Source organism: Sceloporus occidentalis, unplaced genomic scaffold (genome assembly GCF_023333645.1).
Source record: "Sceloporus occidentalis isolate IW3139 unplaced genomic scaffold, rSceOcc1.0.p SCAF_4, whole genome shotgun sequence".
Classification (NCBI taxonomy): Eukaryota; Metazoa; Chordata; class Lepidosauria; order Squamata; family Phrynosomatidae; genus Sceloporus; species Sceloporus occidentalis.
Genome location: NW_028316984.1, coordinates 46,201,592 through 46,227,109, shown reverse-complemented (window position 1 = coordinate 46,227,109; position 25,518 = coordinate 46,201,592). Strand labels below are relative to the sequence as shown.

Genomic DNA, 25,518 nt, shown 5'->3' with positions numbered 1-25,518 from the left:
TTTTGGGGGCAAAATTATGGATTTTGATATGACCCATGAATAAGTCGAGGGTAAAACTTAGGGGCATGTAATGAAGGATTTAAAGGATGAAGTAAAGGAAAATAATGCCAAAGAACTTACAAGATTCCTGCGGGCATAACTGTTTGTGCAAACTAAAGGCTGGATAGATGAGAGAGTTGAAGGTGGTCAGTGCTTCCAGGGCAGATTAAACTCTTGCTTTTCACCATATATATATATATATATATATATATATATATATATGCTCGTTAACATACAGTACTTACATTGACCAATGGATAAGTCGACTCAGTTTTTTGGGTCAATTTTTAACCTAAATTTCTAGACTTATCCATGAGTATATACAGTAATTCTATGTTAATGTTCACTTTTGTATATCTTAACTGCATTATTTTTTTAATTTGTAAGCTGCTTTGTATCCCAATTTGGGGAAAAGGCAGGATATAAATACCACTGCTACCACCACCAATAATAATAATCGAAACTATTATTAATGAATATAATAATAATAATAATAATAATAATAATTTTATAAATTGTTTAATTGCTTGGTTAATTTTTATATTTATCCTTATACTGAAGTTTTTGCATAGTATTGTTTTTAAATATGTTGTTAGCCTCCTTGAGTCTCACTGAGAGGTAGGTGGGATATAAATAAATGAATAATGATAATTATACTTTGCCTGAGGGTTTGGGAAGCCAGTCCCACTCAGATAAGGCAACAGTGAGAACCAATTGTCTGAGTTGATATAGCTTCACATATAGCAGTTTCACATTTATTTCAAACCAGCTTAATAAATGGAATTGCAAAACTGTTAAAGCATAATTCCCATACTAACCTATAAAAAGCTGTTTTGGTTCAAACTGCCAGATTTTCACACACTTATCCATTGAACCTGTAGCAAATAATGGCTTATCTGGTGCAAAGGCACAGCTTGTAACATACCTAGAAATAAAAGCAATATGGTAGATGCACATGGTATGTTAAATAATCTTTTTGACTAATAGTGTGAAAAAAATACACTAAAAACAGACCTTGTATGCTGAGTCAAAGTATGCAGGATGTTTCCAGTGTTCTGTCAACAATAAAAAAAAATACATTTATTGTGGAAAGCAGAAATGCCATGTACAACCAGTAATCTAAATTTCTACTGAAGGTTTTAATCCAAGAAGTACAAATGTAAGGAATATACTTGAAATACTTTATAACCAAGGAACACAGTTTGTCGAAAGCAGTTGAATCTGAATCATTAGCAATGACAGAAAAGTATTCCAAAATGTAAACATGTAAATATAAAGTGAAACTGCTTCACAAAACTGTGCTACCTGCCATATTTCATCAAGGAATATATTGGAATATCACCTAGTAATTCATTGTTCTCTGATGACAAACTTTTAAGAATTGTGCCACACTGAAAAATAAAGCAGTAACTGAAGCATGATTGGAATTATGCTGTTATCTTTACATTAGGTAACAATTCAAAAATCCTGTGATTAGCATACTTGGCCACTAGATGTTACCCTTCACAAATATATTTTATACTCTCATTGCACTGCATTGTAAGACATTTTAAATATATTTCTTCCTCTTAAAAAGTTATTTCTTTACATTCTGTTTTCAGGAGACACTGTATTTCGCTCTTAAAATAAATCTGTTAGTCTTTCTACAAAGTGCTAGAAAAGTACTTCTGCAAATGACTACGGTAGGTTCAAAAAAGCATGCAGAAATAATCCAGTGTGAGACCACTTTAACTGCCCAGGCTCAATGCTAGGGAATTCTGGGAACTGTAGTTTGATGAGACATTTAGCCTTCTCTGTCAGAGTTCTGGTGCCACAACCAACTACAATTCCCAGGATTCCCTAGTGGTCATCGGGCCACGTTGGGGTTGGGGCGTGCATATGACGCATGCCCTGAATGCAGCCGGAAGTTGGCCCTGGGCATGGCTCTTTTCCAAACAGCTGATGCCAAACCAGCCCAAAAAGGAGAGGAAAAATCCGTGGGTCAGGTGGCGATCATGACAGCAGCCTGAATTGGGGCCGGGTGCATGCAGTTGCTGCAGCCCCAACACGAACATGCCCCGCACAGTCCTGGGGCAGCCCTTTTGGGCTGTGTGTTTCATCCCTATGTTATGCCATGGTTTAGTTTAAAGAATAAAAACTACAGTCAGCCCTCAACATTTGCAGTTTTGACACTTGCAGTTTTGATTATTTGCAAGGTCATGGCTGCGTGCCCACACTCTCCTCCTCTCTTCCAAGCTTTTACCCTCAGGAAAAAAGCCCAGGAGGGAGGGAGAAGCCGGGAAGGGTGCATGTGCCAACCCCACACCATTCCGGGTGGGATAGCTGTCTTCCCCAGGCAGCTATCCTACCGTGAAAAGGGGGAAGAGAATTGATTCCCTCCCACACCTTTCCCAGAGGGATAGCTGCCTGGGGAAGGCAGCTATCCCAGCTGGGAAGGTGCAAGGAGCCAGTTAAAGGGACAGGAAGGTGGAGAAAGTGCCTGCTCCTCTTCCCCTGCCCACACATCCCTTTAACTGGCTTCTCTGGGGGAGAGTTATTCCACATTCGCAGAGGTCTTGTTCCCCTAATCCCTGTGAATGTGAAGGGCCAACGGTATTTCTTGTTGCAAGAAAACCAGTACAGAGATATGATGGTTTAAGCCAGTTTTTATGCACTGTTGTTGCTACACAGTAATGTATTTCTTTTACACTATTAAATACTTACAGTTTCAAAAATCATTACGGTTTTATCCACTGACCTAACAAGAAATAAAATAAATGATTGATATATAAAAGAAAATTAAAAAACAAACTCATCCTAAACACTTTTGCTAATAGTAGGAAGAATAATCTTTTTGGCTTTGGACATGTTGACCACTGCCCTGGGGGACACCACTCTTCTCACATTAAGGCTACATCGGCACTGCAGAAATAATGCAGTTTGACATCACTTTAATTCTAATGGCTCAGTGCTATGGAATCATGGGATTTATAGTTTGTTTAGGCACCAGAGCTCTCTGATAGAGAAGGGTAAATGTCTCACAAAACGACAAATCCTAAAATTCCATAGCATTGAGAGATCATCCAGATCCATGAGCTCAGTATTATCAGTACGCTGATGACACCCAGATCTATCTCTCCATGTCTCCGACTGACACAGTGACTAAGGATGGCATCTCTCCTCTGGACGCCTGCCTGGGGTCAGTAATGGGTTGGATGAGGAAAAACAAACTCAGATTGAATCCTGAGAAAACAGAGGTACTCATGATAGGTTCACCTGGCCCGGGCATGGGATTAAACTTTCCCTGAAGGACAAAGTACGTAGTTTGGGAGTACTCCTGGATCCATCCCTATGTTTATCATCTCAAATAGATGCGATGGCCAGGAGTGCCTGTTATCAGCTTCGGCTGATACGACAGCTGCGTCCCTGTCCGGACCGAGGGGACCTAGAAAAAGTAGTACATGCACTGGTAACCTCTCGTTTGGATTTCTGCAATGCGCTCTACATGGGGCTACCTTTGTATCAGGTTCGGAAACTTCAACTGATCCAAAATGCAGCAGCCAGGCTAATTACGGGCACAATGCAATTTGATCATATAACACCTATTTTAAAATCTCTACACTGGCTGCCAATTCGTTTCCGGTCCCAGTACAAAGTGTTGGTTATTACCTTTAAAGCCCTAAATGGCTTGGGCCCGGGTTACTTGAGGGAACGCCTCTCCCTTCATAATCCTCCCCACACACTCAGAATTTCTGGAAAACTGTCTCTTAACCAACCTAAGGTGAGGTTGGCGTCCACTCAACAAAGGGCCTTTTCGGCCGTGGCGCCCTCTCTATGGAATGCCTTACCTGAAGGGATCCGTCTTAGTGGATCAGTGGAAGCCTTTAAGAAGGCTTTAAAAACGCATCTCTTCCTTCAAGCCTTCCCTCCTAATTCCGTTTAAGAATATATTCCCCTATCGATGTATAGTATCTATGATTTTTGATTTTAACAATGTCATTGGATGTTTTTAAATTTTGCTTGCATTTAATCTATTTTAATTATCTGCTTTTAAGATGTGGTTTTTACTGTTCTTATTGTCTGTTTTTAACAATTTCTGTACACTGCTTTGATCGTTGGAAAAGCGGTTAATAAATGAACAATTTATTTATTATTATTATGGCAGTTAAAGTAGTGTCAAACTGCATTAATTTTATGGTGCCTAAGAAGCACACCAGTTTGTAGTTTACAGCTGATACACACATGCTTGAAATCCAGGCTTCAAAATTGAGTGTGGATTTGGTTGAAGACCTCTTGTTACAGACTCTGCTATCTAGGCTGAAGGAGATGTCTGTTGCATATTCTGCTCTCTGGGTTAGTGGAGATATCAGGTTAGAAGACAATCTGCTTCCATGCTGAGTGTGGATCTTAGGTATTGGGTAGAGATGGACTGAAATTAATGCTCCGTCCAAGCAAAGAGATGAGTGCATGGAATCTGGACCCTCTCTGCATGCAGAGGTCAGATTTCACTGGGACCTGAACTGATCAAGATATGGTGGTCTTAACACAAATAAATAAACTAAGGCGCTGCACAGACAGGCCCTACAGGGTGCCGTTGTTATGTGCAAGGGGTAGTGCTTCTAGATGCGATTCGCCACTCGCATGTGACAAGGGCGTCAAAATGGCGGCGCCCTGTACATACAGGCGCCGCCATTTTGACGTGACGGACGCCTAGCATCCGCACGCCTCAGCGCCTTTGTGATGCCGCAAGTGCACCATTGGCGCCTTGTGGCATCACAACTGCGCTGCAGAAAGAACCTGCTTTTTGTGGGTTCTTTTTGCTGTGCGAGGAAGCCGCGCGGTTTGTCCACTGCGGCTCCCTTGCATAGCAAACCAGGGCGGCGGGAGACCGCCCTTTTTGGGCGGTCTGTATCCCGCCTAAGTTAAGAATGAGCAACGATCCAAAGGTCCCCCAGGCAGGCTCTTCACTGACCACAAGTAGAGCAAGTTGTGTGAAAGTCAATGGTAAAATGTAATTTTCATTTGACAAAGACTGCTTATTTTTCTTTTGTTTTCATTTATCTCAGTATTTTTCCCACTTAGTTGGACTCTGTAGCACAGAGGATAAGAGAGGACAGACAAAAGAGAATTTTTAAAAAGAAAAAGAAAAGAGGAGAATAGTTAAGAAGAATAGCAGATATGTAAGCCAAATAGTACCTCTCTGAATACCAGAGAGGTATTCAGCTAGCCGTGTTCTGGATGATGCCAGAGAAGAAGTTGAAGAGAAGAGACTGGGTCCTCAGTAAAAGTCTAACAAGGTCATGTGAATCTTGCTTCTCTCTGGACAGTGAGAGGGATAACCAATGCTATGTGGGTTGGCCCTCTCCATCACTCAAAGGAAGTGGGATTTAGATGGATAGTTTATAAGTGTAAGGGAACTATCCGACTGGGTTTTTGAAGTTCATATAAATGTCTTACACAGAAACTGGGATGTTTCCCTATTTTCAGATGGATTTGTCCTTAGAGCATTGCATATGCTATAATTAACTGTCTTCCTAAAGTATATTTGTGATTACAACATTTCACAATTTACACATCATAAATAAAACTATTTTTATAAGTATTTTATATGTTATGTACTAAATTCTGATGGCTTATGGCAGTAAATAATGCAGTTAAGGAAAAAAAGAGACTAGAATGAATTTAAATATCTGTAGAGGAGCCAGAGAGCCAGCGTGGTGTAGTGGTTTGAATGTTGGACTAGGACACTGGGAGACCAGGGTCAAATCCCTGCCCAGCCATGAAAATCCACCAGGTCACACTCTCTCAGCCTCAGAGGAAAGCAAGGGCAAAGCCCGCTCTGAACAAATTCTACCAAGAAAACCCTGTGATAGGTTCACCTTAGAGTCACCATAAGTCAGAAATGACTTGAAATCACACAACAGCAAAAGGAATAACATTATAACTATATAATGAGGCAATTAAGAAATCAAGCAAAAGATCCAAACTGAATGTAAAATTGAAAGACATAAATTAAGAAAGGATTCTTACCCAGAGATTAAAGTTTGTCCATCATAGGAAAAAGCACAAGCCAGAACTGGGGCAGTATGTCCACTTAATGCACACTTAAGTTTCAGTTCGAGTCCTATATATATAAAGAGTGGATACAAACTCAATTAATTTAATGAAAAGTTTTTCATCACATGAGAAGCTTTCCACATCTAAATAAAAAACCTGAACAACCTCCTTTACTTTTCCTGTTTTGACAGAAGCTGATTAAAGTAATGTCAGTTCAAAAATAATTTAGCAGGACTATGTTCTGTGTTCAGGCCATGTCTGTTCCTTAAATATATTGTGACCTTCATATCAAGAAAGCAGTAAATAATGTAAACAAAGCATCTCCTCTCTAGGAAGGGGACACTACATTATAGGAAGACAGTCTTTCATTCAGCTTCAATGACAGAGTCTTCTCTTTCCCAATTTATCCAAAAGCGACTCCTGACAGCCCTACAAAACAGGCCACAAGGTGAACAAGGAGGCAAAGTGAGTTCTGCTATGGTACTCATAATCCTGAATTATAAGGAAAATGCTAACAGCAGCCTAAACTGTGTTTCCTCATTTAAAAATATTATTTTATTTAAATCCCCTGGAATTAATGGCTGACAATACATGTGCACATCCTTGATCTGGGCGGCGGCATAGGCAGAAGAGAGATGTTCTCTAAGACAAAGTGTAAGTAATTTTCATCCAGAATTTTGAAGCCTTTATCATACAAAAGATGGACTTTTCCCTATCCTTATTTTTCAGCAGCACAGTATTACTGAAATAAGGAGGTTCTGTTGTTGTTTGGTTTTACTATCCAAGCAGTTTTGCACAGTAAAGTTCAGTATATATTGAAGAAGTTTCCCCACTTATGTGACCTTCAGAACTGTTGGACTACATTTCCATTGTCCTGGCCATGATGGGTGTGGATGAAAGGAGTGTAGTCAAGCACATTTGGAACGCATGAAACTGCAGAAGACTGCTTCAATTTTCAAGTACATTTATTTTCAGAGCAAGTTGTTGCAGAAGAGACCATCATGAAAGGGTTAACTAGGACAATTTGGCTGTCCCCTAAATACAATTCTAGGAAACACTATGACTATATGCTAATTTACTGTGGAAAAGATCATTGCTTCATGTTTCAAAGCATTAACACATGCAGTTTTACAGCATTAAAATTAAATTATGCGATTAAAACATGAATAATATGCAAAGGTTTACATAGCATTTCAGGGTACTGGAAGAAATGAAATGAGTGCAGCAGAAAAAAAGGGGAAGAGAAAAAATCTGTTGTTTTTAATATATGAAATTATATTTTTAGACTTAGATTATTAACATAGAGTATGAAACAAAAATGACACTCTGTCATGAACAATGAGTATTATGTCAGTCAATAAGTCATTTTATGTAGTTTGACATTTATACATTGCTTCAGGACGGATCTCTTGTTATTACTTGCTGTACCTTCCTGTGCTTTATTTAAAAAAAACCTTTGTTATGGTATTGTATTGCTTTTATCATGTTTTTACAGTAACTTTTATGAATTTGTAGTCTTACATTGCTATAAACTGTCTTCAGAACTATGACTACAGCAGAAGGCTGAGTTATACCTATGCTAAAATATCATAAATAGATTTTCTTTGTATTCCTCATTGTTCACTAGGATGTACTAAGTTTATTACTTTGCTAGTAACCCTTAATCTGTATGCACAGAATATGAACAAAACATTGTGAAGGCTAGAAAAAGTATAGGATAATAATAATAATAATAATAATAACAACAACAACAACAACAACAACAACAATTTTAAAAATACATACCAGTGTCTTCAGTAAATGAAATAAGCCATATCTTAATTGTGCTATCTTGACCAGAAGATGCCATCTGGAAATATTTAACATTTTCCTTATTACCTGTTGTTGTTTTTTTTAAAAGGCAAATATTGAAATGTGTGAGAAACACAGCAAATAAGGATTTTTTTTTAAAAAAAAAATGCATCTATGCATTTGATAAGATGGACAAATTGTATGCAATTCAAGTGGATGGGTTGGATCCAGACAAACAGACTGAGCAGATGGGCCAGGATAGCCAAGCCAGTGCTATCCTAACCCGGGTCCTGAACCTAGCAGTCCCCAAGCCGGTACGTTTTCACACCTGGCTGACACAGCACTATAGACCCACTATTGCCACATGCCCCTAAACCCCTTCCATCATCGCCTTTACTGAGAAGACCTCTGTTGCAGCCTCAAACGTGGAAATGGGACACTTGGCTACACTTGTTTTAGGTGCCCCCTTTCCACATCAGAGGCCATGACAGGGGTCATCTTAGTACAGGTGACAGCAGAGGAAGGTACTGTAAGGGGTGCACAGGGCCATCATATCTGCCAGGTGTTGCTGCAGTGTTTCCTATAAAGTCCACAGCAAACCACAGGTCTTTTTGATGCATGCCAATACCGCTTTGAGTGGAGATTGGACTGGGACCATCAGACTGGCATCCAGTCTACCCAATCCCAGATAGGAGGTATCGACCTACATCATTCAAACAGGACACCACAAGGCTGGAAGGAACACAGGCATGCCCAAAGATGCATGAAATTGGCCTGGTGGAAGGAGATTTCTGTGCCACGTTCTCTACACAGTAGTTTCTTTACCACCTTGAAAATGCTACAGATAATAATAATAATAAATAATAATAATATGGTTTATTTGTAATCCGCTTTTCCAAATATAATGTCTATGGGTCATGCTGTGGTTTAGGGAAATAGAGGCGATTCCCCCAACTAAGACAAAGGCACCTGAGTACAACTGAATACAATCTATACAGAACTCAACTAGTCATATCTTCAAATGTTCCACCCTTAAAACGTGCTCATATTCTCATATATATATATATATATATATATATATATATATATATAGCAAAAATACCATTCAGATGAGACGTGAGTGGTGATGCTAATCACACTTACTCAGAAACAAGACCCACTGACTTTAGGAAGTCACAGTTTCAAAAATCCATGTACATAATTCTAATGGGTTCTGGGAATTCAAAGGCATACAGGCGAAAGCAACTGAGCACTACTATAATCTGAGAATATTGTCTCGCTTTGATCTGGAGGAAAGGCGGTATACAAATAAAAAGTTTATTATTATTATAAATTTATTTTATTTTATTTTATTTTTATCCTGCCTTTCTCCCATATAAAACAACACATATAAAACAACACATATAAAACACAATAAAACAACAATTAAATTCATACAACTAAAATTGAAAAAAATATTAAAAATTACAAATATAAAATTTAAAACATACAAAGTAAAAAATAATAATCTAAAACCAACTCCCTCATCCCCCAATAAAACCAAGCCTGCAAGATCTTAAAAGGCCTGTTTAAATAAAAATGTCTTCACCTGCTAGCGAAAGGCCACCAGTGAGGGGGCAAGCCTAGTTAGTCTCTTCTGGAAGGGCGCTCCACTGAGAAGGCTATCTCTCATGTCCTCACCAGGTGAACCTGGGATAGTGATGGGACCAAAAGAAAGCCTTCTCCTGAGGATCTTAGGGCTCTAGGTGGTTCGTATGGGGAGATACAGGCCTGTTACAGACTGCCAAAATAAAGCTGCTTCGGGTCTCTTTGGAGGTATGCTATTTAAATGATGCATGCATCCTAAGAATCCGGAAGCTGCACCAAAGCTGCACTCCAGTGCTTAGGAATGGAGTCTGGCTTTGGCGCAACCTCCGGACTCTTAGGACCCATGCATCATTTAAATAGCATACCTCCAAAGAGACCCGAAGCAGCTTTATTTTGGCAGTCTGTAACAGGCCATAGTCTGTCAAATAGTCTGGACCTAAGACATGTTGGACTTTATAGGTCATGATCAGCACTTTGAATTGTGCCCAGAAACAAACCAGTAGCCAGTAAAGCTGTTTCAATACAGGAGTTATACGTTCCCTGTAACTGGCTCCGGTCAGCATTCTAGCTGCAGCATTTTGGACCTGCTTAAGTTTCCGAACAGTTTCCAAGGGCAGCCCCACGCAGAGTGGGTTACAACAGTCCAAATAGGATGTAACTGAAATATGTGTCACTGTAGCCAGATCTGACATCTCAAGGAATGGGCACAGCTGGCGCACAAGTTTTAATTGTGCAATTACACTCCTCGTCACTGCTGAAACCTGGGCATCCAGGCTCAGAGTGGGGAGTCCAGCATACCCAAGATGCAAGCCTGAGATTTCAGGGGGAGTGTAACCCCATCCAGCTCAGGCACAGCCCCAATTCCCTGATCTGCCTTACAACTGACCAGGAGCACCTCTGTCTTGTCTGGATTAAGCTTCAATTTGTTTCCCCTCATCTAGTCCATTACTGAAAGCAGACACTGGGTTCAGCACAGACAGCTTCCTTGGAGTCAGGTGGAAGGAGAGATAGAGTTGGCTGTCATCCGCATACTGATGATACTGCAGCCCAAAACTCTGGATGACCTCTCCCAGCGGTTTCATGTAGATGTTAAACAACACGGGGGACAAAACAGAACCCTGTGGGAGCTCACAAACCAGCAGCCAAGGAATCAAACAGGAGTCCCCCAACACCACCTTCTAGGTCCGCCCCTCCGAGAAAGACCGGAACCACTGCATAACAGTGCCCCCAAGTCCCATCCCAGAAAGGCAGCTCAGAAGGATACTATGGTTGATGATATCGAAAGCTGCTGAGAGATCTAACAGGACCAACAGGGGCAAACTTCCCATCCAGTTTCCTGCGAAGCGCATCCACCAAGACAACCAAAGCTGCCTCTGTGCCATAACCAGGCCTGAAGCCAGATTGAAATGGATGTAGATAATCCGTTTCACCCCTGGAGCTGGGAGGCCACCACTCACTCCAGAACCTTGCCCAAGTATTTTTATTAGAGTACTTATACACCGCCCTTCAGCCCTAAAGGCTATCAGAGTGGTTTACAATTATTGTTTTTAATTAGACGGTTCCCTGCCCTCAAGCTTACCATCTAAAAATATTAGATATATTAGATAATATATCTAATTTTTATTTTAAAAAAATTAAAAATATATTAGATAATATTAGAGACTGGCCGGTAGTTATCAAGGATGGCGGGATCCAGAGAGGTCTTTTTCAGTAACAGCTTCACCACAGCTTCCTTTAGGCAGGATGGAAATTTGCCTTGCTGCAGTGAAGCATTCAGCACTCCCTTTACCCTATCGGCCAGTCCCTCTCTAACTGATTTCAGAAGCCAGGAAGGGCAAGGATCCAGTATGCATGTGGTGGCCCTCACGTCTCCAAGGATCCAGCCACAGGATAATATAGAATATCTGCAGGTACTACAAGTTCTACAGATCTGAGGCAAATAAGTGGGTACAGATCTGAGGCAAATAACTGCAGCTTTAGTAGAAAGAGATTAATGTTTATTTTTAAAGAAATCTTAGAATAAGAGTGGGAATTGTGTGGCCTCCAAGATGTTGTCAGACTGCAGTTTTAGCAACCCTCGTCAGAAGACAGACAGATAGACATATGGGGGGGGGGGGATGAGATGGTGAGGTGGGCACTTGCTCCCTCTCTCTAGCCAAGCCTCAGTAGCTGTTTAAACATCTCTGGCAATGAAGGAGGGTGGAGACTTCTTTTAGGGGTTTTATAAGCAGTATTATCATATTGCCCCATATATATTTCAACCCTGGATTTTGGAGTCAACTTTGGGGCGTAAATTTAGCAATTTATAGTTGAGTATATACAGTAGTTTCACCCCATAGGTAATTAAGAAATAGCAAAAACTGGAACACACTATGCAACCTTTTTATTATTGGTACTAATACTGCTGTGATAGTCTTATTTCTACAGATTTTACTTCTAGAATACAGCTGCAACCCACTCCTTCTTTGCTACTGAAAAATTTAAAAATATTTGACAGTAAACAAAATAGCATTTTACAAGGGAACCACAAAACATCTGATATGAAGGGAAGAAAAGTTATTTATAGAATACATTCAGTTCTAAGATGTCAATTAGTAAACAACCACAGCGAAGGAGTTGATGTAACTGGCAGGTTGGGAAAAAATAAGATCTTTTGTAGTTTTCCCAAAAGAGAAGAAAAGTGAGGGGGCATTTATAGTTTGTGCATCACTGTCAAAATCAAAGGCAACAAACTATAATGTTGTATACAAGTCACAGAAATAGCTGAATTAAAAAATCAACATCTGTACCAACAGAAAACGGAGCTCTGTCAGAGATCATCTCTGATGGAATAAGTGAAAAAGAATTCTCAGCTAAAATAAAAATGGAAAATATAAAATACATACACATGTAATGTTAAAATGATTTTATGGAATAAATGTTGTAGCCACAAATCATTGCACAGAATATCCAGTCTAGAGAATTACTTCACTGTAAAATAGCTTACCCATGATATCATATAGCAAAGTACTTGATCATGACAGGATAAAGCAACAGCTGGATCTGGCACTCTGAGAGTAGTCTGACTCATTCTATCACCATGTAAAACCAGTTTCCATTCTTCTCTCAAAACAGGAAGAGGAGGTGTGATCTAATCACTGACCATGATGTGTGTTGCTCAAAAAATCTGATCGGATTACAGAGGCCAAACTAGACATGATGTCAGTCTTGTAATTAGTAATTACATGCATAGCTTTTCTGGTCACGGGATGCTGATCTGAATCAGGTCACAGACTTTACTCCTTTGCTCCTTGCTGAAGTTCCAGTCCAGGTGAATCTGGCCATTTGCTCACATTTGTTTCATAGGAACTTGCCCCCCCTAAAGTTCATACTGGAACAAATGGGAGTTAGTTTTTTGTGGGTTTTTCGGGCTATGTGGCCATGTTCTAGCAGAGTTTCTTCCTGACGTTTCGCCAGCATCTGTGGCTGGCATCTTCAGAGAATGTTTGCCTGGAAAGGACTTGGCTATATATATTGTGTGCCCTGGAAAGGCAGGAGTGATTTGCTGATGTGTGTTGTTCTGCTGCTAATGGCAGGCCTCAGGGTGTGAGGGTCTGCACAAGAGGATTAATGTCTGCTTGATAGTGCTCATTGTCTGCTGGGAGAGTTCTCATTTGCATTTGTTGAGTCTTTATCTTGCTGTCTTTCAGGACTGGTAGCCAGACCTTGTTTACTTTAAGGGTTTCCTCTTTTCTGTTGAAATTGTCCAGGTGTTTGTGGATTTCAATGGCTTCCCTGTGCATCCTGACATGGTAGTGGTTGGCATGGTCCAGAATTTCAGTGTTTTCAAACAGTATTTTATGCCCAGGATGGTTTGTGGCATGTTCTGCTACTGCTGATTTTTCTGGCTGGCCCAGTCTGCAGTGTCTCTTGCGTTCCTTGATTCTGGTTTGTACACTGCGTTTGGTGGTCCCTATGTAGACTTGTCCGCAGCTGCATGGTATGTGGTAAACTCCTGCGGCTGTGAGAGGGTCTCTCTGGTCCTTGGCTGAGTGAAGTATTTGCTGGATTTTCTTCGTCAGTTTGTAAAACATTTGCAGGTTGTGTTTCCTCACCACTTTGCCCGCTCTACAGGCTAATGGTTATTCCAGCTCAGACATCAGAAGGGCTGTCAGGCCCAGGAAAACCCAGAGGAGTGAAGACAAACAGCCACCCAAAGGGAAGGTATTTTTACCATACATCAAAGGAGTCACAGACAGAATAGGCAAAGTCTCAATCCAGCATTTCACTGGTAGTTGCAATGGACCTTTCCTCTCATAGAATCATAGAACTGGAAGAGACCACAAGGACCATCAAGTCCAATCCTCTGCCATGCAGAAACTCTCAATCAAAGCACCCCCGACAGATGGCCATCCAGCCTCTCTTTAAAGACCTCCAAAGGAGACTCCACCACTCTCCATTCTGTTCCACTGTCGAACAGCCCTTATTGTCAGGAAGTTCTTTCTAATGTTGAGGTGGAATCTCTTTTCCCTCCCTAAGTTCAATACCTTACATTTCTCTGTGTTGAAATACATTTTGTTACTTTTGGCCCAGCTTTTTAATCTATTAAGGTCATTTTGAATTTTGATCTTGTCCTCTGGGGTATTAGTGTTAGAATCCCGTAGTATTCTACCAGATGTATTCTAACTGTGGATGCTGGAGGGATGGGTTGCGCTTCGCATAGCTTGTAGGGATGGTGATAGGGAGTACTAGGCTGGACCAGGTGTGAGTTATCTAGTGTCCTGGCCTGCAGAGACTTGGAATGCAGTTTTGTTTCTCAGGGGATAGGGATGGAGGATGGGAACTAGTGCTGGGAAGGAGGGGTCCTGTTGCACGGGCTTTTGCTAGGGGTGGAGTGCTTTGGCTTCGGGGGGAACTTATGCATTGCTTTGGCTGGGAGGGGTCAGTCTCAGCTTAGAAGCTAGGTGATGTGACATCGCTGATCTTGGAACCTTCAATAAAGTTCTGTTGTTTCAATAAACAAGCTGACTGATTGATTGTCCAGGATTCTGGTCCTCACTCTGACAATTAGATACTCCTCCTAATTTGATGTCATCTGCAAATTTGATAAGCATTCCCATTATGCTTTCATCTAAGTCGTTGATAAAGATGTTGAATAGCAGTGTGCCCAGGACAGAACCTTGTGGCACCCCACTGGTCACCTCTTTCCAGGATGAAGAGGCGCAATTGCTGAGCACCCTTTGGGTTCAGCCAGTCAACCGGTTATAAATCCATTTAACAGTTGCACTGTCTAGCCCGCATTTTACTAGCTTGTTTACAAGAGTGTCATGGGGAACCTTGTCAAAGGCCTTACTGAAATCAACATATTATATATCCACAGCATTCTCTTCATCTACAGTACCAAGATGGTAATTTTATCAAAAAAAGAGATCAGATTAGTCTGGCATGACTTGTTTTTCAGAAACCAAAGGTTTTCCAAGCCCCACAGATCCAGCTTTGAAGTCCACAAGAAGCTACAGTGAAGTCGTTCTTCCTGCTCCCTGGATAATATTCTACCAAAACAATATAAACAATGGAAACTGCCCTATGTTCATCAGTGTGCATGCACTCTGGATCACTTAACTTTTAATAATTATTACATTCATATCAGATGTTTAAGTATTAATAATTAATGATACCCTAACCAAAAAGTTTCTGACTATCCATTCAGGTTCTGTAAATATGACATATATGGTAGATTATGAGGCTTGAAAATGAAGAAACAACTTAGATCATGAAGGACTAAAACTAGACCATCCTTGTCTTAAACCATGTTTCAAGTTTCACTGTAGCATTTTAACTATCCACATTATTTTTTTTAAAAAACAGGACAGATGGCACTATTTCACCTAACATAAGAGTTTTTTTTTAAAAAAATCTGAGCCACCATGAATATTGAGTTTGTATTAATAATATGTAGGAAGGTCAACAAAAGATTATTGTATTAAGGAGATGTATTTTTGTGCATGCCTCTTAAGCCCAAATATATGAGTCTCCTGCTGTCCATCATGTAGCCATAATTCTTCTCCTGCTATACACCTCAGCTTCCTCCAAATTCCAAATCCTACTCAACACAAGTACTGAATACTGACAAAGCATTATGACTGTGAAAAATAAATTTAAAAACGCACACATTCATCCTCAACTATATTAGCATTTCTGTTTTCTATGTATTGTTATGAAAGCTAAACATTGATGAAAGCTAAAAGGAAGAGAATAAATTAATTTGAATTGGGATGCTGGGAGAGAGTTCTATGGACTGCCAAAAAGACAAATAAAGGACTACTAGAGTAAATCAAGCTTACAAGCCAAAATGACTAAAATGGACCTATAGTACTTTGGACACAACACAAAGTAATATGAGTCAAATGAAAAGATGATAGTGCTCAATAAAGTAGTAGGCCATAGGCAGTACAACTGAACTCACTCATTCATAGGGTTGCCATATCACCATGACAGCAAACAATAACTAAATTTTGATAGTGAAAAATGGAAAGGGTTTCTAGTAGAGAATGGTTTTTTTGTTTTTTTTTTTAAAGACACAGAATTATATCTTTGTATCAGGGGGGCTGTGGTGCTTCCTCCCCCCTCTCTTTTTTTATGGTTTTTTGAAAACCTAAACAGGGCTGGGAATCATCATAACTTTTAGATATCTGACTGCAATTTCTAGCAGCCCTGGCCAGCAGAGCCAAAGGTGAAGAACACTGGGTATTGTAATCCAACATTTAGAGGGCTACATGATTTTCACTGCTGAGTCAAACTAACTATGAGTGGAGCTCCTTGCACAAATCTGCTAGAAGAAGGGGGAAGAGATAATCTTTTACCAGTTTTAACTTCTTCTTGCAGTCCCTTCTACCTGTCTAAAATTGCTCTACCAAAGCAGTGGGAGCATCTGTTGAATACATACTGGTCTTTTTCAATATTAGAATGGTAAGTCTGAACCCTACAACAGCCCTTCATTTTAACATATTGTACAACACTTTAAACATGTGCAAGACTTTACATTGCTCTCTGTGTTCAATGTGGCTTATTTTTCTATTTAGGGTCAGGATAGTACAGCATTAGCTCCACATGTCTGCTCAAGAATATGACCAGTAAGCTCAACTGAACTTACTTCCACCTTAGCCTGTACAAAATTGCAGTCTATTTATTCTTTTCACTCTGATTGTCTATAAAGAACTAAAGAATGTTGAACCTGAGCATTAGGAAAAGCGCATACAATTGTCTCCTCTTAGAATAATTCCCTTTATCACAAAATTTAGGATTTATCACAAAACAGTACAGAGTGCTATTAGCATTTCACATATATGTCAGCCATGCAGGTAACCTTCTAGATATTTCCCCTCAATTATGTTGAGCACAAGGTAACTATGAAGAAATGAAAAGGATTCTGGAATAGCCAGTTTCTGCTCCCATGCCACAGGCATCAAGAACAAAAAAAATGTACAAGAGCTAGGACTGGAGATGAAAAAATTATTAAAAGGATTTATTTAAATAGTAAGTTAACTAACCAGAAAGTGGCTGTGAAGAAAAGTCACAGCAGGTGACTCCAAGGTCATGAGCTTTCTCATTATACAAGCACCTCATTTTGTCATCCCAGACAGTTAAATCTCCACATGATGATCCCGTTACAAAGAAACTTCCATTAGGAACAAATGCACAGGCTACCAAAGAGCCATCTTTAACGCTACCAGATCTGAAAGACAAGGATAAAGGGATTTGAACTTTGGAAGTGCAAAACTAGGAAAACATTACACAAGTCTGAAAGATACAATAGTCAAAATTAACCCATATATGAAAGGGGAATATTTAAAAATAAATCAATACAAGGCAAACAGACAGATACACAATGCATATTTTATCCTATTTAGCTCGTTGGTAATTTAGACTATGGGCCAAACCCCAAAGCTCCATAAAATAAGGCTAGAAGTTGGTTTATTTTACCAAACCGCAGTTTGTCTGAATTGAGATGACAGGGTGAGCAATGACCAAAATTAATGGAAGTAAAAACTCCAAAAACCTTTCTCACAGCCACATCAAAAAGAGAATGGGGCCTGGGACAGAAGGATTACCATGCCTCATTCTTGTTAACAGTAAAATATGCTGTATTATAGCTGTGGGCAACTGTGGAAGGCTAGGAAGCCACATTAGCCCCCCAGGAGACCTTGGAGGGCCACACAATCCACTGCACACATGCCCTTTTAAAAAAGAAATGTTGCCCAAATGCCCCCAGGCATGGGGATATTCTCACCATGTTTTGTAACCCTTTCTAGACCCAGGCGACACCTTTTTTAAACAACAGGTCACTTCATGTTCACTTCCTATTCCAAACAAGGCCTGTCCTGGCACAAATTGGCTGAGGAAAATGTAATGGAAATGCCTCACCCCAACTCCTGCTAGACGGCATTTTGGGGCAAACAAAAGTTCTGAAAAGATTTGCAAAAAGATTTTTCTGGGGGGAAATACATAGTCCAAACACCCTTTAATTTTGGTGGCATTCTGAAGCAAAGCATAGTTGACCCAAGAGGCACTGGGGGCCACAAAAGCAGCACCAAGGGAGGCACATGCAGCACTCCTAGTCCAGTATTACATCCAAGTGAGGCCACTGAATCACATAACTGTAGGGTCATACTTTGGTATTTTAATTGCATATTAAAATGCATTTATTTATTATTTAACTGGTGTTATGTGTGTTTAATCTGTGCTTCTTCACAGCCACTATCCATAGGGAGAGGCAAAGAACAAATATACAGTAATCCTCCTCCTCCTCCTCATCATCATCATCCCAAAGTGTAGAATTTCAAGCCTGTTATAATTGATTGGACTCATGGATGGGCATTTGGTTCTCAATAGACAAAATATTAATTGTAGCTATGTTGGCACACAGTATCTTTTAAAAATGATGCTGATACCTAGGAATTTGCAATGGTTTTATATAAGTCCTTAAAACAGTAACAGTAACTGTGTAAAATTGTGTAAAACAGTTCCTTCACAAGCTTTGCCTTTAGAAGCCTTCACCATAACAGGTTCCAACCAAGAACCTAAACTTGCCGCTTCATCAAGGACAAGATATTTCTTATTACTGGAGTGGGCAATCATGTTCACAGAAGGAACTGTAAATTCGGAAAGAAAAGAAAAACCATAGGTGTTTCACTGAATTAATTACAATCCAAGGATTCACTTTAGTTCACTGAAATCTGAGGATCAAGATTTTCACTAGAAAATAATAATGATTAAAAATACAATTGGCCCTACATATTTGCAGCTTTGATTATCTGCAGATTTGGCGTGGTAGAGTGCCAAGAAGAAGCGGCCGGGAGCCACCTCTCGTTGTTGCAGAGCAGCACCACAGCAACCAAATTGCACGGCGTTGCTACACAGAAAAAAAGGACCACTAAAAAGTGGCTCCTTTTTGTGCCGTCACAAATAGCTTGCGGTGGCGTGAGCACGTTGCTGCTGCATGGCTCCATTTGGATGCCATCCATTCTGGAAAGACTAAGAGCCCTCCTCCCGACCACCATCTTGAGGGGGAGAGACGAGGCCTGGCCTGGAAAGACTAAGCGCCCTCCTCCCGACCACCATCTTGAGGGGGAGAGACGAGGCCTGGCCTGGAAAGACTAAGAGCCCTCCCCCCGACCACCATCTTGAGGGGGAGAGATGTGGCCTGGCCTGGAAAGACTAAGAGCCCTCCCCCCGACCACCATCTTGAGGGGGAGAGAGGCCTTGCAATTTTTTGTATTATATTGCAATTTTTACTGTACACCGCTATGATCATTGCGGAATCGCGGTCTATAAATAAAATATATTATTATTATTATTCACTACCATGCAGCAAGGATGCCCTCGTCACAGGCGAGGGGCGTGTGGGTGGGACGCCCCTCACACGTGACAAGGGCGTCCTTTGGAGCTGGTATGTACTGGGCCTTTGATCAATATGTTATCTCTAAGAATCTCTAGGTCCTACAGTGTAACTCAATTTCCACTGGAAGTTGACCATAGAATTCTTCTAGAAATTCCTAGAAAGAACATTTCTCCAGGCATTTGTACATCCTCTAGTGCGAGTCTATGGCCAATGTCTGGCAGAAGTTCATCACGGAGTTGCACTGCAAGACCTAGAGATTCCTGGAGAGCTGTTCTCTCAGGGGGAAAAATGTGGGTTTTTTTATTTGTCATTTTTCTACTTTCATGGACGTCTTGCTCCCCTAACCCCAGAGAATGTGGAGGGTCCACTGTACTACTATGTTTAACAGTTTTTTCCTGTGTAATAAGGTGTTCCAGTATAACATCAGGTGACAACAGAGATGCAAGTAACAACCTTTAAGGATAGAGGACTTGTGTAATACCTTTCTGCTTATCCTTGCACATGGCATACTCACCGGTACACTTTCAAGGACTGAACATTCCAAAGATTTACACTTCCATCTGCTGCTCCTGAAACCAAGCAGCTGGAATCAGGGGAAAATCGACAAATTCTTACAGGGTTTCTACAGGGGTGCTCCAGCACAGCCAATTTCAATCCATTTTGAGTATTCCACAGAACTGTATTGCCATCCGTAGAACATGAAGCCAAAGTATGTCCCAAAGGAGAGAAGCAGCAGCAGTGAACAGCGTAAGTGTGGCCTTCTAGTGGCGAATAAGGAAGCTCTTCAAAATTGCTTAAAGAATACAGACGGACAGTTTTGTCTAAGGAACATGTAGCCAGGTAGGAAGAGGAGAAGGCACAGCAGTTGACATCATCTCTATGATCTGTCAGAGTGCAAATCAATTTCACCATCTGGTCATATATGAGCAACCTGCTAGAAAGAAGAAAAGCTGTAACAGTTCATAAAGTCTAGATTATATTCCCTTTTATTAATCATCCTCCTTAAAAAAAAAACCTCATTTACCCCAATGAAAATACTGTATATGAGACGTTTGCAAAGTACTTCAATGGGGACAACGTTAAACAAGTTAATTTAAAGCAATAATCCAGGTACTAAAGTCTGACATTGAAAATATCCATCTGGATTACCAAAAGGAAAATGTTTAATATGTTGAAAATTAAGCATTCACTGTAGATTTGTATCTTGCGGTTATCTTGAATATTTGATTTAGTTAGGTGCCTGCCATAAATTGCATTAATCAGATGTATACCCTGAAGCTGCAAAGAAACACAGTTACTGGTACAGAATATTTATTTGCAAACACACTCTTATTACTGGGACTGTACAGCAGAAGGGAAAGCCCTGCCCATTGACCGCAAGATGGTTATACCCTGTAACTCCCAGGAAGAACATCACAGTTCTGGAACCATCCACTGGGCAGAGGAGGGGCAGCTTCAAGGAGCTTTCTTGCCAGAAAGAACACTTGGCTCCAACTATTAGTTGCCTTAGTTTGTTGTTGTCATTTCTGATTTATGATGACCCTAAGGCAAACCTATCATGGGGTTTTCCTGGCAAGTTTGTTCAGAGGGTTTTGTCTTTGCCTTCCTCTGAGGCTGAGAGTATGTGACTTCCTCAAGGTCACATATGGGCTTCATGGCTGAGCTGGGAACTGTACACTGTTCTCCAGAGTCGTAATCCAACACTGAAACCATTTGTACTGCAAATTGAAAAGGAAGCTCATTCATCACCTGGAGGACTAAAGATTCCTGGGTGGTGTCTGTATGGATATGTAAAGGCAGGGAGTCTCTACTGGAGCCTGTTTCCCATTACCAATATGAGGAGCTCCTCTATTTATGGGATGCAACTTTGGATCCAACCTACTGAAGAAACACCCATGAATTCTCTGTAATATCACAAAGGGTCTTAGACATGCTATTGGGGTGTGCTAATGGGCTGACACAGCCATCCTAATCCAAAAGCCTTGAGGGGACCTCCCCTAACAGTTTTGGAAAACAAGCCTGTTAAATTCATGAGAATACATTAAAGTCTCTTTCCAAAGTTATACACTGCACATTCCAGTATTGTATGAGATGGCACTGAGTCCCACTCTCAGTATTTCCAACAACTCCATCTGACTTTAGCAAATCAGGAAGAAACATCACATTCTTAACCACTTCAAAGTTTAAGACAATGGCTGCAACCGCACTGCAGAAATAATCCAGTTTGTTATCACTTTAACTGTCATGGCTCATTGCTATGGAATTCTGAAAATTATATTTTCCTGTGGCACCAGAGTTCCCTGACAAAGAAGACACAAAACTATGCACTCCAGAATTCCATAGCATTGAGCCAAGGCAGTTAAAGTGGTGTCAACCTGGATTATTTCTGCAGTGCAGATGAAGCCAATGGTTCCTAACCTTGACTCCAGATTTCTAGCTATTTATTTCAATATTTATATCTGCCCCTATGTAAGAGGATATCAGGGAAGCTTATAAACAATCAAAGTAAACATGTCTATTCACTTTATTAAAATATTTCTCTTCTCTTGCCCTATATATCCATGTACCTCAGTATTCACAGCATTCAATGAAATCAGTATAAATTGTTTCAAACAATTTAACAATTTAAAATATGAAACTGTTAAAAATAATTTAAACACTCTAAAAACACATTAAACAATTTAACAATTTCTAAAAACTAAATAATCTAAAAACCATGTATACATACAGGTCCCAAATGTTTTAATAAAATTCATGTTTCAACTTGGTGCTGGAATGGTGCTAGAGAGCAACCAGGAACCACCGCAGTGAAGGGCATTGGCATCCTCACACAGTGTATGGCTCCCATTGGAGATACACAAAGGTAGGAGGCCTTTACAGGAGATTTCAGTCCTCAGTCAAACCTATATAGAGGAAGAGATGCTACTTCAAGTCCTGAGGTGCCAGGCCATTTAGGGTTTTAAATGACGCCATCAGCCTCTTAAAATTCAGAATACTCACAATTTCCCTCTAAAAAAGCACAATATGGCTTCTGTAAGATACTCCACCTAGGTTCTAAACACACTGTAGAAATAATCCAGTTCGAGACCTCTTTAACTGTCCTTGCTCAATGCTAGGGAATTCTGGGAACAGTAGTTTTGTGAGACATTTCGCCTTCTCTGACAGAGAAGTCTGATGCCACAATAAACTCCAATTTCCAGGATTCTCTAGCACTGAGCCCAGGGCAGTTAAAGCGGACCCAAACTGATTATGTCAGCAGTGTTTTGGATCCTAGTTCATCCACCCAGGTCCTAGTAATACATACCAGGTCAGCCACAATCAAGCCACAGAGAGCAGTTGTTTGACTGTGGACTGAGCTGGCATTCAGTGGCAGCAGATGGTGAGATAACAACATAACCCAATCTGGACCATGGGGTAAGGTCTTAAGGACCAAAACAAGGGACAAAATTCAAGTATCTACTGTGGCTTTCCCTTACTTGCATATCCATTTCACAGGACCATTATCTCCCTTTGACCGAGATTACCACCATGTTCCTCTCCCTCTTCAAAGATTCCCCCAAACATATGTACAATATGTACAATAAACAATATCTGACAGCACAATATGGAATAAATAATAAGGGACCAATGCAGCAATTCAAAATGAGCTCTAAAGATCTCCTAGAACCATCTGTCAAGAAACTACAAAGTTTCTGCTGAAGAAATGTAGGTTGTTTCCACATACACATACACACCCCATAGTGCTCACCTTCTGCAGGAGCACTTAATGTTACTTTTTGTAAAACCTGCTTCTCCCTGAAGGACTTTGAAGATTGCATCCCAAGAGGGTCCACTTAATTTCTACTGTGTTCTTGGATTAGTATCCCTAGATGTCCCAGCCACCATGACTACCGTTCCAGGATCCTGGGAATTTTAATACAGTACAGCATAATTGCATGGAGGATTCCAAGGCTGGGAACCTTAGAGGAACCCACATATGTTCACCAAAATGTGTGTAGACTACCATTACAGGTTTTTTGTTCAACATAGAAAATACTAGGGAAGTCTGTAGACACAGGGACGTTAGAAATAAACCCAGTCAATACACAGGTGTGGCTCCTTCCTCCAAAGTTTATTGTAAAATGTGAAAGGTAATGTCTGTTGATGACCAATACTCCTGGATGTCTCTCATTCAAAAGCTTATGTCAAAGTCAAGTTGATGGTAAATAACAATGTCTATGACTTCAACATTTTGCATTGAGTTTCAAATTTTTACTAGTGATATTCATTCTAAGGAGTTTATTAAACGGGAAGGAAGTGCCCAAATCCCATGGATAAAGGGGGTTTAAACCCATGAATATTCAGCAAGAGCGGGATTGTTTTCAGACGACGCCACTCAAATTCGCAATTATCCCAGCATTCACCTGTGTTAGAAAGCCGCAAAATCATGCCGCTTTTTAACTTCAGGAAAATCCCCAAATTAAAAAGCGGCACAATTTTGCGGCTTTCTGCACAGCTTAATGTTGGGTTAATGTCAAAATCACCCAATATGTCTGAAAACAATCCCGCTCTTGTGGGATATTCACGGGAGTTAAACCCCGTTTATCCATGAGTTTTGGGCACTTTGCCTCCTGTATGATAAACTCGTTAAGTGAGAAATGCCAGATGTCTAAACTGGGTTTAGGAAAGCAAGAGGTACTAAGGATCATATTGCAAACTGATGCCTGATACAGACAGGCCAAAATAAAGCTGCTTCGAGTCACTTTGCAAGTATGCTGTTTAAATGATGCATGCGTCCTAAGAGTCCAGAAGCCGCACCAAAGCCACGCTCCGGTCCTAAGGACTGGAGTGCAGCTTTGGTGCAGCATCCAAACTCTTAGGACACATGCATCATTGAAACACCATACCTCCAAAGTGACCTGAAGCAGCTTTATTTTGGCTGTCTGTATAGGGCCATAGGTTGGCTAATGGAACACACCAAAGAATTTCAGAAGAAAATCAGGTTGTGTTTTATAGCAAAGCCTTTGATTATATAGAATGATCATGAAATACTTTGGATCACTCCTAAGGAAATGGGTGTGCCACAACATTTGATTGTATTCAGGATAAGTGGCTACTGTCAGAACAGGATATGGAGAAATGAAATGGTTTCCAATTGCCAAGGGGGTCAGGCAAGGCTGCATTTTATTATCCTGTGTAATTTGCATGCTGAACATATCATATACAAAACAGGATTAGACTCAGAAGAAGGATGTGTGGAAATGGTTTCAGCATTCGACTATGACTCTGGAAGCAGGGTTCAGCCATAGAACATCACTGGGTGACCTTAGATAAGTCACACTTTCTCAGCCTCACAAGATGGCAATGGCAAATTCTGTCTGTAGAAATTCTGACAAGAAAACCCTGGTCCAATCCACACTTCAGAAATAATACAGTCTGAGACCACTTTAACTGACCTGGCTCAGTACTAGGGAATTCTGGAAATAGTAGTTTATTGTGGCCCCAGAGCTCTCTGACAGAGAAAGCTAAATGTCTCACAAAACTCACAAAAAAAGAATTCTCTAGCATTGAGCCAGGGCAGTTAAAATGGTCTCAAACTGGATTATTTCTACCAGGTGGATGCACCCCCTCTGATAGATTCACCTTAGAGTTGCAATAAGTCAGAAATGACTTAAAGGCACAACAACAACAACCATACTGCTAACAGAGAACATCAAAGGCTTAGACCATGAATGAAGAAAGAGAAGAAGGAAAATGCAAACGCAGATTTACAGCTGAACATTAAAAAAACATAAATAGTGACCCCAGATGATTTATGTAGATTTAGATGAGGAAGACATTGAAACAATTCAAAATCTTCCACTCCTGGGCTCAGACGTTAATGAGAATGGAGACTGCAGTCAAGTTAAGATACATCACTGAATACTAAAGTTAGGATTGTCCATCCTAGTTCCCATTTCTTTGTATGTCTGTGAAAGATGGGCAGTGAAGAAAGCTGATAGGAAGAATATCATTTGAGATGAGTTCTGCACATACTATGGACTGCTAAAAGACAAATCAACAGGTCTTAGACTTAGAGAAAATCAAGCCTGAACTCTCCCTAGAAGCCAAGATTACTAAACTGAGACTGTTGTGTTTTAGCCATATCATGAGAAAGCATGACTCACTTTCCAAGCAGATGATGATGCTTAGAAAGGTAGAGGGCA

General features: G+C 40.4%; 1 protein-coding gene across 13 annotated transcripts in view; it reads right to left on the bottom strand.

Moving 5' to 3' along the window:
* The window catches only part of WDSUB1 (WD repeat, sterile alpha motif and U-box domain containing 1), a 37,192-nt gene that overhangs the window by 9,409 nt on the left and 2,265 nt on the right, over nt 1-25,518 (bottom strand). For 7 of the 13 annotated variants that reach the window (XM_089519940.1, XM_089519947.1, XM_089519950.1 and 4 more), the window contains 7 exons: nt 19,848-20,264; nt 16,983-17,167; nt 7,861-7,953; nt 6,049-6,142; nt 2,743-2,776; nt 1,054-1,094; nt 858-964 (listed from right to left, as the gene is read on the bottom strand). In XM_089519940.1, the coding sequence (XP_089376066.1) occupies nt 858-964; nt 1,054-1,094; nt 2,743-2,776; nt 6,049-6,142; nt 7,861-7,953; nt 16,983-17,167; nt 19,848-20,245 (952 nt within the window). In that variant the 5' untranslated portion in view covers nt 20,246-20,264. Of the gene's footprint in view, nt 1-857; nt 965-1,053; nt 1,095-2,742; nt 2,777-6,048; nt 6,143-7,860; nt 7,954-16,982; nt 17,168-19,847; nt 20,268-21,082; nt 21,215-25,518 lie in introns of all 13 variants that reach the window. The other 6 variants (XM_089519946.1, XM_089519948.1, XM_089519952.1 and 3 more) reach the window with 3 other exon arrangements.